The sequence below is a fragment of the Amaranthus tricolor genome, chromosome 14, assembly GCF_026212465.1.
Source record: "Amaranthus tricolor cultivar Red isolate AtriRed21 chromosome 14, ASM2621246v1, whole genome shotgun sequence".
Classification (NCBI taxonomy): domain Eukaryota; kingdom Viridiplantae; phylum Streptophyta; class Magnoliopsida; order Caryophyllales; family Amaranthaceae; genus Amaranthus; species Amaranthus tricolor.
Genome location: NC_080060.1, coordinates 3878037 through 3896064, shown reverse-complemented (window position 1 = coordinate 3896064; position 18028 = coordinate 3878037). Strand labels below are relative to the sequence as shown.

At 33.3% G+C, this 18028-nt stretch overlaps 1 protein-coding gene across 1 annotated transcript; it reads right to left on the bottom strand.

The window, feature by feature from the left end:
* Nucleotides 1–485: 485 nt before the first annotated feature.
* Nucleotides 486–2066, bottom strand: LOC130799194 (uncharacterized). Its single transcript, XM_057662303.1, has 2 exons — nt 1188–2066; nt 486–1052 (listed from the first exon to the last, which is right to left on the bottom strand). Exons 1-2 carry the CDS (start codon nt 2064–2066, stop codon nt 486–488), a joined length of 1446 nt encoding a protein of 481 aa, XP_057518286.1.
* Nucleotides 2067–18028: the final 15962 nt, after the last annotated feature.

Sequence of the window (18028 nt, the reverse complement as noted above, 5' to 3'; positions counted from 1 at the left end):
CAAACTGTAACAAGAGTTGGTGAGGGAAGATTGCCGCTTTGATCTTGTTGATGAGTGGGAGTCCCATGATGGCGTTGTAGGGGAACATCAGATCTACCACTGGGAATCGCACGGGCATTGTTCTGTTTCCGCTTCTTTCCCCTACTCGCACAGGGAGTATGATTGTTCCCATTGGAATGACCTGGTTTCCTCCAAACCCAATCAAAGGTTTATCAAGGGGTTGCAAGTGCTTTTCTTCGAATTTCATTTTTCTTAGACATTCCATCATTATAAGATCGGCTGTGCTTCCGGTATCCACCAATACTCGCCTCACCATCATTTGCCCAATCTTGATGGTAACCACTAAAGGATCAGTGTGTGGTTGTTGCAACGGTTGGGAATTAGTGGCATCAAATCTCATGATCGGTCCCTTTGATACGGTTTTTAGAGGTCCTTTCAGCAGAGTATGGACGCTATCCCTCGCGGCTCGGATGGTAGGATATTCTTCAGTATCCTCCGAAAATTACGTTGATAGTTCCTTGTGTGTTGGAACTTTCACGCCTTGCCTCATCCCTCTTTGGGGATCCGCGTCTTTGATTCCACTGCCTTCTTTCCGCTTCTCCTCTTGCGTCATAGTCCCTTCGGTTAACGAACCTCGACAGTTTTCCTTCATCAGCCAATTGATGTAGGATACGTTTGAGTTCGCGGCACTGGGCCAAAGTATGGCCGTGCTCTTTGTGGTAATCACACCACAGATTGTAGTTGCGTCTATCGGAAGGAGTGGTAGTAGGAGGTGGAGCTGGCAACTTATCTCGAACAGCGAAGAAAATGTCCTTCCTGTTTCGATTGAACATCGGGTCGTTACCTCCGTCTAGCAAATTCCGCGTCCTGGACTTCCCTTCCGCGATGTATACGTGCCGGGATCGTGGAGATCCCATGTCTGACGGGGGCTTTGGATGACGCGGCATGTAACTCCTGTCCCTCCTTGACGAATGCTCCTCTCTGTTCCATAAAGATTGATGGGAGGATGCGACATCTTTCTTTTCAGACTTTCGCCTTTTTGGGTCATGTGCCTGACATATCTCGGAAGCCGTGACGTAGCTTTGACACTGCTTCATGGCCTCCGCGTATGTCTTCACTTGACTCTCGACCAACTGGAACTTGAGCCTTTGAGCCTTCATTCCGTTAATCAGGGCGTTTAGGGCAACTGATTCCTCTAAATCAGTCACTTCCAACACCGCCTCATGAAATTTCTTCAGGTATGATGATATGGATTCTCCTTCTAATTGTGTGATGCTGAGCAAATGAAAGTTTGATTTTTCTTGTCTTCTTGATGCTACGAAATGACCTAGGAACTTGCCTTCCAATTGCGCGAAGTTGTGGATGCTTCCTCCTGGAAGGGAGGTGTACCACGTAAGAGCTACTCCAGTAAGAGTAGTTGGGAAAAATTTACACCACAATGCGAAGTTAGTTGTGTATAGCAGCATCAAGTTTTTGTATGCCATCAAGTGCTCCTCCGGGCAAGACGTCCCGTCAAAGGCCGTCATGTTTGGAATCTTTATCTTTGCTGGATTGGGAGTATTCAGCACCTCCGAGGCCAGCGGGGAGCTAATTGGCATGGGGTCTTCGGGAAGCCTACCCAGGCTAACTTCATGCCGCGGCATGAAGACGGGGCTAGCGGAATGGCTAGATCCCGTGAGTTGATACTTTCTCCTTTCTTCCCTCCTTTTGTCAACCAGGGATTGCAAACTTTCGGACGCCTTCTGTTTCTTGCTTTCTAAATAAGTACGGGCATCTTGAGAGGCGGTTTTAGACTCTCTGTCTCTAGGATCACTTCTGCTGAGGCTTGCGTGAATCCTTGGTCTCTCCCGTCGCCTCTTGTTTCTCTTGCTGGAACGTGACATCCCCGAGTTCCCATCCTGAGATTCGTGGGATTTGGGTTTCTCGTTAGGGGGCTCGATTCGTTCCCGCAGATTTTTTATTTGATCCGCCATATCCTCCAATACTTGTTGCGGAGCAGGATTATTGTTATTCATGACGGCGCGGAGCTGTTCGGAAAACGCAGCAGTGAGGTTTCGTGCTAGCATGTCCAGATCACGGCGGGTCACGGCCTGATTGTTGGCCTGACCTGCAGAAGTGTCTGTATCTGTGCTATGCATGGTTGCGGTTTGTGTTGGATTTCTTTTGGGAGCCATGACTTTTTGTAACACTCCCCACAGACGGCGCCAAACTGTTTCGGTTAACGAAACGAGGAAGTGGAAGACACTTAATATACCACAGGTGGAAGTGTTATCGGAAGCAGCGATTCGTAGGAGGAAGCGACCTGAATTCCTGCAACACAACACGTTAGCCTTGTCCGGGGGGTGATCTCCCGGAAAACCCCTCCGACGCTCAAGTTAGAACGTAAATCGGAAATTAATGAATGAACGATTATAGAATGAATGCAAGAAGAGATGTCGGGATTGAGATTGTTAGTGTTTGGGTAGGTTAATGAAGTGGAGTATGAGCAAGGATGCTTAAGAGGATTATTTTCAGATGATCCTTCCTTCTTGGTGGCTGCTCCTATTTATAATGATGGAAATGAAGTTATTCCTGAGGAGGAGTGGATGATCATGGGAGTAATGGGCAGCAGCTGGTGGTTATGATGGAAAGTGGAAGATAGTGGGCAGTTATCTACCGTGGAAGAAGGATGATCAAAGAATGTGGGTGAGTGGGAAGTTGAGTCAAATAGGTGGTTATTATTCTGGAGGGAAATTAGGGTATCTGGAAGTGAGTAGCCCATGGGCCATTCAAGGAGGATGGGAAATTCAGAAAAAAGCCCATTGACCGAAAGTCAAGGTCAACACGAAAGGTCAAAGGGTATTTTAGTAATATGATGTTAATTATTAAATAAATTAATAAAAGAATAAATATTACCATAACAGAGTTGATAGAGTGCATAAAGAGAAGAGTTAGGACAATATTAAACTCTCAATTAAAAAACGACACTATAAAAAAAAATATATGATGAACATTCATGCCTATAATAATACTAAGGAAAAATTAGGAGCAAAATACATTTTTTAATACGATCACGTTACAAATATATGCATTGAATATTTGTTAGACAACGAGGTATTTAATGCTTGATGAGTTTTAGGCAATAAAATTTTCCCTAAATTGTTGTTTCTTCCCTTGCAATAATTTCAGTACTAAGAAATAGTTCGGCTCATTTAATTTTGGTCCGGCCTAAAAGATAACAATTTATAATTTTACAAAATTTAGAGTTATTTTTGTGAGACTGTCTTTCGGTGTGACATCTCATAACAAGGAATTAATATCTTAATAATTTGTATTAGTTGGGCTAATCAATCCATACATGGGGCATGTTATATGAAGAGACCGTCTCATACAAGTACTTGTGTGAAAACTTAAGACGTAGTATTCCTTTTGTTTTTTATTATCAGTATTTTAACAGCTTTACAATAATCTCATATCACTTAGCATAAAAGATAAATTTTATCTAAATTTAATTCAAGTTAATATCAACCTTGTATATAAAAATATTTATCCTAATTAAATAATTCAAAAAAGATTGAAATTTCACAATTTGTAATTTATGATGACATACTCTATAACAACAAATATCCTATATGTTATATTGAGTTTGTAGCAAAAATTGCAAAAAAGATTCATATAGAAAATTAAAATATTATTGGAAAATTAATGCGAGAGAAAGAGTAATTTAAAAATAGACATGAGATATTCAAATGATCATTTCAGTACATTAATTTGAAGAATTTGGTAGTTTTATAATGGTAATAGTTGAGAGCGACTAAAGAGAAGAACAAAGTACAGACAATTAAGGAAGAACAAAAACACAATATCTACTTAGTGACAATAATAATCCGTTAAACCAACTTCACCAACTTTTATTTTTAATTTTTTCACATCACTCTTAACAAGGTGATTGCTACACCACAATCATGCATTAACAAATCCTCAATTTATATGAATTAAATTCACCAGTTCACATAATAATAATAATAATAATAATAATAATAATAATAATAATAATAATAATCTTGTTCTTGGAATGATGCTACAAATGATTTAGCCTTGTTTGGGAACCCTTCCTAGAAGGTGGCTCTCGCTAGTGCCCATGATGGATAGGCATCATTTTGTTCTGTTGTATTTGTACTCGAATCTTGTTTTTGGTGTAATATAATTATTCATACTTCTCAAAAAAAAAAATAATAATAGTAATAATCATAATAATAAGTAAAACAAATTGAATAGTTATAAAAAATAAAAATTTAATATTAAATAAATTCAATCTTATTATTAACTTTAATTTGTAGAAGCAAATTATGTGAAATTTTTAAATCAATGTTTTATATTTTAATTTTATACTAAAAGTTCATTTGCTTGACATAGGAATTAAATTCTAATGAGATCAACTTCCTATAAATTGACATTTCTTATTTGATTGAGCATAGAAATTTATAATTTATATAGAAATTTATATTTACTTACTCTCTTAATTGAATTCCTACAATTTGTTAGAATTTTGAAATTACAAAGGAATTTACCCTTCCAATACTTGTTTAAAATTTATCTCAAAAAAAAAAGTGTTTAAAACAAATTAACAAAACAACTACTTTAATTGTTATATTTATATACAATCTCACGTGACAAGAAAGAGCCGTGAAACAGACAACGATAAACAAAAATATTCCAAAACGACTAACAACTTGCATTGTAAACCGTTAGATCTGGGCAAATTGTTACACAATTTTTTTTTATTTTATAAATTACAGATCATACTAATGAAGAGGGAGTAATAAAGTGAAAATTGAATCAAAAATGTTTTATGGAAAATAATATTTACTTTATACTTAAAGAGAAAATTTGATTTTCAGTTGTGAGTAGAGTAATGCAACAAGTCAGGCTTTCACTTGGAGCTGGATCTGACCTTTAAATATGCGCGCTTTAAATAGACTATATTTTAAATGGATGCATTTATTTACGAAAATGAAGCAAACTCTATAGATTTTAAATGGGCCTTTATTATTTTTTTCTTAAATTGTGAATAGATTACTATAGAATTTTATTATTTACAAAAATTAAGCAGACTCTAATTACAATTGATAAAAGTGATCATAATTAAGTTAAAAGAAATTTTATTCAATTTGACATTCTTATCTGAATGAAATTTTAAAAGAATAAAATTTTAAATATGTTGGACCAGAATGTGCTGATTTCTGATGACGTTCAACCTACCCCCACACTTTTTGTTTGAGCACAGGCACAACCCAGTCGCCCTTTTGCACAAATCTAGTTGTGACACATATAAATAAGAGGAAAACAAAAAAGAAAAGCAAAACAAAGTACTTCTCTTGCCTTTAGGATGGTAGCAAAGAGAAAATTAATGTGTTTAGAGATGAAATTAAAGATATTTGATAATACATAAGTTGATGAAATTAAAAATTAGATAAAACATACAGATAAGATTAAAAGAATATGATAAGAAAATCTAAAATAAAAAATAATGCTAAATGAAAAGAACGAATAATTAGAGGAGAAATAGAGAATGATAGAATAACGCGTCTAATACAGAATGAATGAGTACATAAAAGTATGTAATACGTGAGGTTATTTCGTATAGGAATCAAATTGAAAGGATAAGAAAAGAAGAAGCACATGACATAAACTAATTATAAATAAATAATGATGGGAATAACTATCTTATTTTTTCATTCATACTCTTAATTGGGAATGAACTTATTGGGATGAGTTATCCCACATCGATAAATTGAAAATGGTGTGCACGCTTTATAAGCTATTAGAAACCTTCTTCCCATAGCCATATGGTTTTGGGATGGTATATATCTCCTTGGCTTATGAAGTGTGTGCACTTGTGTCCCCCCGTTAATATGCTGGCATTAACAATAAGTCCAGCCTAATTTAACATGGTATTAAAATCAACCAATCACCAAACGGCTTATAGGATAACCTACAACCTAAGGTATGGGAGTAATGGGACTATGGAATGAAATAAAGCTAATTACATTGCCAACATTTCCTTGCATTACTTCTATTTTTGGCAGTAGACTATTTGATTTTGAGCACGTGTATAATATTGAATTGTATATATTTTTAAAGCTTAAAAATTTTAATTTGCATTATTTTATACTAAAATTTTAACGTAGGTTTTTATTTTTTAAAGTATCAAAAATACAAATGGAACATCAAAATTATTCGTCTTCGTGGTTTATTGACATAAAGACATGTATGTAAATTATTTGCGTCAACTATTTTGGGTAATTTTTTGTGCTTGGTGGGTGTTACACTTTGTCTTCCATCTTTAAGACCTGAGTTTAAATCCTAATATCTATTTTACTGCACATTTTTACTGTTTTTTTTTCTTTAAAACTAAATTTTATGATTAACTTTATCCAAACACCTTGAGTATATTTCTCTCAGACTTGTACAATTCGCATTTAATTAAAAGTTCAAAAAGTTTTTGACATCGCTTTTTTTTTTTTTTTGCCACCGGTGGCGGCAGTGAAAAGGATTTAAATTATGTTTTTTTTAATTTTATTCACTAATAACATAAATTTATTAAAAAAATATAATATATTAAATAAATTCTAAATAAATAATTTAAAATAATAATTGATAAAGTTGAATTAAAAAGCTATTTTAAAATAAAATATAATTAAAAATGAATTAGAAACTAAGTTTAGATTATAATGTGATTAAAAATGAATTAAAAACTAATTTTAGAATAATTTATATTATAAAAAAATACATTAAAAACTATTATAAAATTAAAAAATAATTTTTTCCATAAATAAATTAATTGAATGAAAAATAAATAAAATAATAAAATAAATAAATAAATGCCACGTGTAAGGCTACATGTACACATACTACCACTTGTACTATCATGTTTACACACATGTACACACATACTACCACTTGTACTATCATGTTTACACACATGTACATCCACATCATAGTAATGACCATATCATATGTATAATTATATTAACAAGTGATCTGACAAGTAAATTGATGTTCAATTTATCATTAGAAGTAAAAGTTTATTGCAATGGAAACTAAATTCAAAATTTGATGATGTTGGATATTTTGAACTTATTTTATTACTACTTTCGTTTTCTAATGTTCTTCCCGTTTAGAATATTTTACTTTGGACGGAGAAATTTGATAAGATTTTTAAGATATTTAGATGATAAAATATATCCATGTGAGATTTTGTTAGATTCATCTTAATGTATATTTTTTTATTACATATTTTTTATAATTTTTTATGATACATATTTAAAGATATTAAGACTCAAAATTTATTTTGAAAACTATGCAAAGAGTAAACGGGAAAAACATTTGCAAATGTGAGGGAGTATAATTTAGGATATGTCATTGCAATTTTTTTTAATGAGACATCTCCTAGTAGAATGTGTTTGACCTTTATTCTTCATGAACATGGGGTTTGTACAAAAGTGCAAGATTAGTCCAATATTATAGCCGTGATAAATGATATAGGGGGTAATTAATACGTATTTATGCTAAGTAGAACTACATATGAGCAACTAGTGAACCTATTGTCACATTTCTTGTTGAAACTTAAATATGAGGTTTTAGGGACAAATAGCTCTTATTTTTTACTTTTTTCATGTAAGATTTCACATTTCTTCTATTAAATTTAAATTCCTTTATAATATTCCTTATAAAACTTTTTTTTTTTAAATTCTCAGTTCATTCGCTCAAATTACTTTTGCCAAATGTCTTCTTATGTGTGTAGTGTTTGTATATATGAAATTGTGCCTATTTTTATTTTGTTTGTTTCCCTAATAAATATATATATATATATATATATATATATATATATATATATATATATATATATATATATATATATATATATATATATATATATATATATATATATATATATATAATTACTTTGTTTTCCTAATTTTATCTATAAACATTAACTCATCAGCTATATATTTTATACATGAGCTTTTTATCTTAATTTATTATTAAAACTAAATTGATATTACAATTTTAGAAAGAGGTGCAATTTTAAACCCAAAAAGAGAGTTTAGTATTATAAAGATTTTGCAAAACGAAGATTAAATTATGCATTTGGTAATTACTAGTAAGCTTTTACAATTTATTATTTAAATGACGAAATTTGTAATCTTCACCATACATAAATTTTGAGAATGAAAAGTTTAACTGTCAACAGAAATATTATGTCAATATTCTGTCAATATTGTTGTACATATATTATACTTATTCTGTAATATTTTCCATTCTTAGTGTAGCTATATTAAGGCATTATCTTTTAGCTTGATTATAGGAATATTCTTAGAGATTGTTACTTTGACCGTTTATCTTGTAAACCTTATTTAAAGGACATTCTTTGTTAATAATGAATATCAGTTTTCCAAACCTTGTTTCATGGTATCACGAGCCTTCTAATTTTTTTTTTTCTCAATCTTCATCCTCCTCATCATGACTGACTCCTCCAATACCATTCCAAACAATGGTGAGCCCTCCAAACCGCTCGTTGTCATGAATGTTCATTCCGTTCAAAAGCTTACTCCCTCCAATTACCTCTCCTGGAAGTCCCAACTCAAGGCCCTTCTCATAGGCTATGACCTTGCTCCCTTCATTGATGGATCACATCCCTGCCCTCCAAAAACTATTACCAAAGATGATAAAACCGAACCCAACCCTGCTTACACCACCTGGATCCGTCAAGACAAACTCCTTTTCGGTGCCCTTGCCGGAACTCTGTCTCTTCCTCTTGGACCTCTCATCACTCGCGCACCGACATCCAAAGCTGCGTGGGACTCTCTTGCCAACACCTATGCAAATCCCTCACGCACTCATATTCAACAACTCAAAAACCAACTCAAACACACACAAAAAAGAACCTTGACTATCACTGATTATATTCAACAAATTAAGCGCATCGCTGACTCTCTTGCTCTTCTTGGTCATCCTCTTCCTCATGACGATCTCATAGATCGTATCCTTGAAGGTCTCGGCCCTGATTCGGAGTATCAAACTGTTATTGATGGTGTTCACCAACGTGATACACCAATTTCTTTTGAAGCTCTTCACGAGAAACTGCTTAGTAAAGAGCTTCTTCTTGCCCAGCGTACTCCTACCATCTCTTTTCCCGCTACTGCCAATGCAATCCACGCCCGTCCCTCGCACATCCACTCTTCTCATTCTCGTTCCATGACTCCAGCAAAAAATCCAAATCATCTATCTGCCTCCACCAAACAATTCAAACCCTTCTTAGGAAAATGCCAATGGTGTAATGTTCAAGGTCACGTGCTTGCCTACTGCCCTACCTTCAAAGAATTACATCCGAAAATCACAATCCCTCCCCGTCCTACTCGCATGATCACAAATGCTGCTCAAGCACATATGGCCACTGCTCAACCCCGGCCTACCCTCTCACCGTGGTTACTTGACAGTGGGGCTAGTCATCATGTCACCACCGATCTAGCTAATCTATCCCTCCATACTCCTTATGATGGAACAGATGAAATTGTCATTGGAGATGGTTCGGCTCTTCCAATTACTCACAGTGGTTCAACTCGCCTTCCCTCTCCCTCTCACTCTTTTCATCTTTCTCATGTTTTATGTGTTCCATCTATGCATCGAAATATAATTTCTATATCTCAATTTTGCTCTGACAATAATGTTTTTATTGAATTTAACTCTTCCTCTTTTTTTGTCAAGGCACTTAGCACGGGTGAGACCCTTCTCCAAGGACCATGCTATAATGGAGTTTATGAGTGGCCCTTCTTTCCTTCCTCTCCTCTCGCCTGCATCTCCACAAAGAAAGTTGATTGGCACCATCGACTCGGCCATCCATCAAAATCTATCTTAAATACACTACTATCTACTCTCAATGTTTCTTATGCTACTCACAATCACTGTAACTCATGCTATATCAATAAAAGTCATAAGCTTCCTTTTGGTGTCTCAAGTGTCTCTTCTTCCCGGCCCCTTGAAATTATTTATAGTGATGTGTGGTCATCCCCCCTACCCTCCTTTGATGGATTTAAATATTACTTACTCTTTGTTGATCATTACACAAAATTTATTTGGGTCTATCCTATGAAAACAAAGGATGAAACACTTAAAATCTTTCCTCTCTTCAAAAATTTGGTTGAAAAACAATTTACTACCACTATCAAAATTCTATACTCTGACAATGGTGGTGAATACAAAAAATTAGCTAATTTTCTTGCTCAACATGGGATCATTAATCTCACTTCTCCTCCTCATACTCCCGAACACAATGGCTATGCCGAACGTCGTCATCTTCATATTGTTGAAACGGCTCTTGCTCTCCTCACCCATGCTTCCATGCCACTTAAATACTGGACTTATGCTATTCAAACAGCCACTTATCTCATTAATCGAATGCCTACTCCCACTCTTAAAAATCAAACTCCCTACTTCAAATTATATGGTACTCCCCCTAACTATCATAACCTCCGTAACTTTGGTTCTCTATGTTACCCTTGGCTACGGCCTTACAATGCTCACAAATTGAAACCAAAATCAATTTCATGTGTCTTCCTTGGATACTCTCCTACCCAACACTCTTACTTATGTCTTGACCCCAAAACTCATCGTATCTACTCCTCTAGACATGTGCGCTTTGTGGATGATACATATCCCTTTGCTACATCCACTCTCTCTCCTTTTAATCTCCCTGACACTCTTGAAAATTGGTGCACTATTCAACTTCCTATCACTCCTACTACCTCCCTGTCTACTACTCCCACCACATCTTCCGCTCCCTCCTCCTCTCTCTCGCCTCCTCCTCTGCCTTCTGCTATTGATCAATCAACCATGGTCTCATCACCCGCCTCAGCCTCGTCAACAAACCCACCTCCACCACCACCTCCACTACCACCCACACGCCAAGCTGTTCCACCACCTCCGTCTCACACCTTCACCACTCGCTCCAAAAACAACATCCATAAACCAATTCAAAAATTAAATCTACATGCTCAACTTGCCCCTCGTGAACCTACTACCATCAAACAAGCTCTATCCAATCCTGAATGGAAGAAAGCCATGGCCACTCAATACAAAGCTCTCATTGATAATGGCACATGGGAATTAGTTCCACCCTCACCCAACCAAAATTTAGTGGGTTGTAAATGGGTTTATCGCATAAAGTTCAACAAAGATGGCTCCATTGAACGTTTCAAAGCACGTTTAGTTGCCAAAGGTTTTCACCAAAGGCCGGGTATTGATTACTCTGAAACCTTTAGCCCGGTCATCAAACCTTCGACGGTTCGTCTCATCCTCTCTCTTGCCGTAAGTCAAAACTGGTCCATTCGCCAACTAGACATCAATGATGCCTTTCTTCAAGGCACTCTTCATGAAAATGTCTATATGGTTCAACCTCAAGGCTTCATTGATCCTACCAAACCCCACCATGTTTGCCACCTCAAGAAAGCTCTTTATGGTCTTAAACAAGCTCCCCGAGCTTGGTACAATGAACTCCGAAACTTTCTTCTTAAAGCCGGTTTCAAAAACTCAAGTATGGACACCTCTTTGTTTTATTATACTCATAATAATACCTCCCTATTTGTTCTTGTTTATGTAGACGATATTATTGTAACTGGTTCCAACAACTCTTTGGTCACTTCGTTCATTGCTACTCTCGGCCAACGTTTCTCTCTCAAGGACCTTGGCTCACTTAATTACTTTTTGGGAGTCGAGGTTCAACCTACAACCAATGGCCTTGCTCTTAGTCAACGCAAGTACATCACCGACATCCTTGGCCGAGCCAACATGAGTGATGCTACCCCTGCTCATACTCCTCTGGATGCTCATACTCCCTTAGTTCTTGATGATGGCACCCCTCTCTTGGAACCCACTGACTTTCGTGCTCTTGTTGGTAGCTTGCAATATCTCTCTCTCACTCGTCCTGATGTTGGCTTTGCAGTCAATAAGCTCTCCCAATTTATGCACCGCCCAACTACTGTACATTGGCAAGCTCTAAAACGTTTGCTTCGCTATCTCAAAGGCACATTGAATTACTGTTTGCATCTCTATTCTGACTCCCCACCAATATTACATGCCTTTTCCGACTCTGATTGGGCAGGCAACAGAGAAGATTACACATTCACAGGCGCGTACATTGTGTATCTTGGTAAAAATGCTATCTCTTGGAGTTCTAGAAAACAAAAAACAGTAGCTCGCTCTTCCACAGAGGCTGAATATCGATCTGTTGCTCAAACAGCCGCTGAACTAGAATGGGTTCAACATCTCCTTCATGAGCTTCAAGTTCAATATCATTCACCTCCTGTAATCTACTGTGACAACATTGGCGCAACAAAACTAAGTGCAAATCCAGTTTTCCAATCAAGAATGAAACACTTAGGGGTTGATTATCACTTCATTCGTGAGCGTGTTCAATCGGGATCACTTCGTGTTACAACAATTCATAATGATGATCAACTAGCTGACATTTTAACAAAGTCTTTAGCTCGACCTCGTCTTCAAATGTTAATCAACAAGCTTGGACTTACAGCTAGATAGTCACGCTTGCGGGGGCATGTCAACAGAAATATTATGTCAATATTCTGTCAATATTGTTGTACATATATTATACTTATTCTGTAATATTTTCCATTCTTAGTGTAGCTATATTAAGGCATTATCTTTTAGCTTGATTATAGGAATATTCTTAGAGATTGTTACTTTGACCGTTTATCTTGTAAACCTTATTTAAAGGACATTCTTTGTTAATAATGAATATCAGTTTTCCAAACCTTGTTTCATTAACATCATACTAATTACTCTCACTATCCAAGATATAAATGAGTCTTATTTGTATTTTTTTTTCTGATTCGTGTAGGGTAGAGAAACCTTAAAACAAAGAGTTTTTAATTACTATTTTCCCTTATTTAATATTTTACGTAATTCAATGTAATATTTTGATAATATGTATAACAAATTATGCAAAATAAAAATTACAAAATATTAATATCATGAAAGTGTACGATTAACCGATTCAAATAAGATTTCAATTGAAATTAGCCGCAATATATAAAATAAGCTTGAATGATAAATAATGTCAAAATCATATATAACAAGTATTTCAGAATGAAGGAAGTATCTTACTAGACTAACCATGATTCTCGTATATGAGAATAAATTGGTAATTTTATTATCAATAATAAATTTATAGGCGATATTAATGCTAGCGGAAAGAACAGAAGCATACATATCTTTTTTTTTGCCTAATTTTTTTTGTCACTTTTTTACTACTGTGATTTAATTAAAAACTACAGCATATATTACATGATACATACTTTTTTTTCAACTACTATAAGACTAAAAACATGTAAAAACATTAAAAGAAAGAATCTAATTGACGTGCAAGAGAAAACATTGTAATTATATAAACACAGGTTGTGATAGAGTAAAGTGAAAAATACCCAACCTACTCTTAAGTGTTATTTTGAGGTTTAATTGTTTAATTATTTTCTTCCCTCGAGGAAGGGGAGGTGGTGTAATGTTGCCACAAAGAGCATAAATTATGATTATCCAAAAATCGAGTTATTAATAATATTTCTTCTGTCATTAAGAGATTGTCAAATTTTCTTTTTTAATTTTTTTTATTTTAATATAATTTTTTTTTTATGATAATATTTACACTATTTTCTTTTATTCTTATCAATAGATTTTAATTTTTCTTTAATTTCGTCCTCACATTTTAAATGACTCTATTAGTTCTTAATCTTTGTTTAATATATAACTTGTAATTTTTTAAAATAATTTTTTTTCTTGGTTCTTAAAAATAATAATCTCACCAATTATTTGATTTTGTCAGCGTATGAGTCGGCAGCTTTTTTGTTTTTATTAAATACTGTTAATCATATCCAAATCCTATTAGCAATGACCTTTTCTACTTTTTTATCATTCCCCTAACCTCTAAGTATCTATTCTCTAACATGTTTGGGATTTGCTCATAAATATAATTTGTGGTGTGATGGTTGGAATAATCAGGTGTTTGACAAATAATTTAATAGTTAATTATTAAATTAAGTGACTGATTCATCTAATTAATTTGTCATTTAATTTGAACAAACACTATTATTTGGTGGGCATATATTTTTGCGTAAATTGTCCAATATATTATTTTATCAAATATTTTTAATAAAATTAAACAAATTGTGTTGATGGAAAGAATTGGAAAAAGTAAAATGTGTTTATGAGAATTCATGGGAACAATTGAGTACTACATTTATTTATAAGCTAAAATTTTTCCTTATATCATCCACTTATTTAATTTATTTATCGCTTATGTATATAATATATTTTAAGGCTTCAATTATCAATTTAAGTTTTTGGTTTAATTAGTTATTTGACATCTCATCATGTTTGATTTCTCATCATGTTTGATTTCGATATCATGTTAAGAAACCAATTCAATAAAAAGTTTAGGCTGATAATTGAACCTCCATGATATATTATATACTCCCTCCGTTCTCTAATGTTCTTCCTATTTGAAATATTTCAACTTAGGGAGAGATAAATTTAATTAATGTTTTTGACATATATTTAAAAAATAAAATATATTCATGTAAGATCTCATTAGATTTGTCTTAATGTATATTCTTTTATTATGTATTTTTTAAAATTTTTTTATTATGTGTATTTAAAGATGTTGAGATTTGAAATTTGCATTGAAAATAATATAAAAAGTAAATGGAAAGAACATAAGAAAACATAGGGAGTATAATATACTCTATCAAAAAGAAATATCACTTTGAATAGCAAGTTCAAAGAAATATTAATGGAGGAGTTTTTAGCTTCAATTATTGAGAATATCTTAATATGGCATCAAAACATATCCCCAATTCCATTATGAAATTAATATTATCGTAGTTTAAGTTTATGAATGAACTCTATATTCAAAGAATCAATATTCTAAATTTATTAGCATGCACTTAATAAAATTCTAATCTATATTAAATTCCAAATTTAATCTTCAAGTGAGGAAAATTTTAAGATTTTATACAATGCATCTCACATTAAAAGATCTTATAAATTTGTTAATTGATGAGTAAAACGAAATAAATTTCTCAAAAAGTAACATACGCATCCCTTTTATGAAGTTTAACAATCGCTTTAAACCAAAATACGAGAAAACTAGCTTGACTCTCGTGCAAACGCACAACTTATATTAAAATATTAATTATAGAGGGTGTTTGGTAAAATATTTATTAGGCAATTTTAGATTGTTCTGATATAATTAGAGGGTTGAATAGTCAAACCAGCTAATGTTAATGTTTGGTAAATTAGTTTGTTGAAACAACTTATTGTTAATAATAAGCTGTTTTTGAACCAACTGCTCATAGGAGCGGGTTCAAAAATAGCTGATCAAACCAGTTAATAAGATCAGCTGATCAAATCAGCTATTATAATCAGTTACCAGCTATTAATTGTTTGCCAAACCTTCATAATATTTTTATAATGTTTGTCACTAAATTAAGGAGGGTAAAGAAAAGGGATGAGTGAGGTGATGGAAGTGGTCCTTAAACCAAACTTTATCCATTGATAGGTGCATATTATTCATGCATTCTAATGTGGGAAGAAAGAGATTGGGATGATTGTAACAGCATTTTCATTTTTTTGCCCCCAAAAACCTGCAATAAATGTAAAGTATCTGATAGGAACCTCATTTTCATATCATTATATACCCTAAAACATACACTTCTCCAACTACTTCTTTTCATACTAACTTACAATAATAACTTATTTTAGTTGGCATTTCTTTGTTTTTTAGTCCATCTGAATCAATACTTTTCCGTTAGAATCAACATTCATAAAAATGTTCTTAGCCGAGCTAACTTGTGAGCACTTGACCCGCTCGAGATCACTCGATCGAGTCTCGACTAACAAGACTGCATGCTAGTCACCGGGGCGAATATAAGTTATTTGTATCAAAGAATCAAATTAACCAAAAGCTTAAGTTGATAGTCAAAGCCGGCTATATACGTTAAGCTCCATGAGCCACTGAGGGGGCCTTATATTTTTTAACCTGAAAATATTAATTAGAGGAATGCCAAGTATTCAAGAAGACTGATAATAAAAAAGCTAACAATTACAATTGATTTAAGGGGATGATGATGATTATTTTTTCTCATTAATGATGGACATGTTAAAAATGAAGCAACGGATATGAGAAAGAGATATTGGTTCTATGTAATTATAAAATTTGATAATATTTTAATATATTAAGAAACAAATTTACAAATACCAAAATATAATAGAACATAATTTTAGTTTTTACAGGCCTATAATTTATATTTTACTTAGAGCCTTTGAGATTATATGTTATATAATCAAACAAACCCCCTCATATCTTCCGCGAAATATTTTACTACAATTTGAGTGGTAGTTGAGATTCGAGCCTATGATCTTTTTGTCACGTTGGCTTTTGAAACCATGTCAAGGAAGAATCTTAACCAAAGGTCTAAGTTAATGGTTGAGGTGCAGGATGATATGACTAGAACTCATGTGTTCCAATCTCAACAACCTCACATTAAAAGTAGAATATTCAGCGCCATGTATGAAAATAAAGGGCCTAACTACATCCACAATTCCTAGCCAAAGAGCTCTCGTAAGAGGGATTGTTAGAGTATATAATATATCATCGGCACAGGCGGAACAAAAATTGATAAAATTTTTGAATGTCCCGTGCAATTGAAAAAATTATAATATTTTCTGATATCATTGTATCTTTAAGCACTTAACCTATACTGCATAATTTAATATTAAGGCCTCTAATTTTTTGGGCCCTAAGTAGTCGAACATATTAGGCCTTGACAATTCATCACATAATCTCACCATGACCCACTTGTGTGGACACTCGCACATACACTTAGTGAGGTTCAATTCATTGTTTCCCAAAACCATATAATAATAGGAAGATTAGCTCACCTAATATATATACAAGTCAACAACCCACTATTTTATTTATATGAGATCTTGTCTCCCATGCGAAGTATTTCCAACATATTGAACATGTTCAAAATCGTCTCAACCATCAATTTAAGTTTTTAATTGTATTGGTTTCTTAATAACTTGTATAGGGTGGCTGCCATTCACCTTTATATATATATATATATATATATATATATATATATATATATATATATATGTGTGTTGTGTTTGGTGAATTAATTGGGCTTATCATTATTTTATTTTATATGTTACACAATTTAATATTTATTTATAAATTTTTTAATTAATGATTTGGTTCTAGACTTCCTTGCTGCTAGTGACTCGGAGTCTTTGGAACTCAAAGGAATTGACCCTAAGACCTACGCAAGTACTGAAGCATGTGGTGTTGAAAGAAATTTTAATTTATTGCTAACAATACGAGTGTTAAAACTACTTTGTGAGAGTAACGTATAGTGATATGGATGTTTTAGAGACTGATGAAAAGTCTTTTAAGTCTTAACAACCACCCCAAAAAAAGAGAAAATATATTGTAATGAACTACTTCAAGCGCACTAATTTACATCACTATACCACTAAACTTTAATACATTCAATAAGTATTCTGCAAACCTCAGTTAGTTAATTTATAGGTCATTAGTGTAATTTATTTGACCAATTTATTTAATTAACTGATTTAATTAGCTTATAATAGTGGTTTAGTTCAAAACAAAATTAATCATATCAATTGATAAAGCCAGCTACCAATTATCAATTATAAGTCTTCTTCCCAATACCCTAACATCCAAATTAATCAAGTTATTATAATCTCAATACAAGACTAAATAGTTGCTATATTAGTATAGGTAAACAACGGTTATTTAAAATAGTAGTAAATTACCCTTATGTGACAAACTCCTATTTTATAGGAGGGCTATTGAGATTTTTATTTTATCTTTTTCTTATTTTATTTATTTTAATATTATGTATTTTGTCATTTTGTGATTATTTACAAATAACTGTTATTAATTAAGATT

Excerpts from the sequence above, each read along its gene's own strand:
- LOC130799194 (XM_057662303.1), bottom strand. The coding sequence starts at position 2,066 with ATGCTAGCACGAAACCTCACTGCTGCGTTTTCCGAACAGCTCCGCGCC. Across the intron at positions 1,053-1,187 it reads TGACTGATTTAGAGGAATCA|GCACATGACCCAAAAAGGCG; the intron begins GTTGCCCTAAAC and ends GAGATATGTCAG.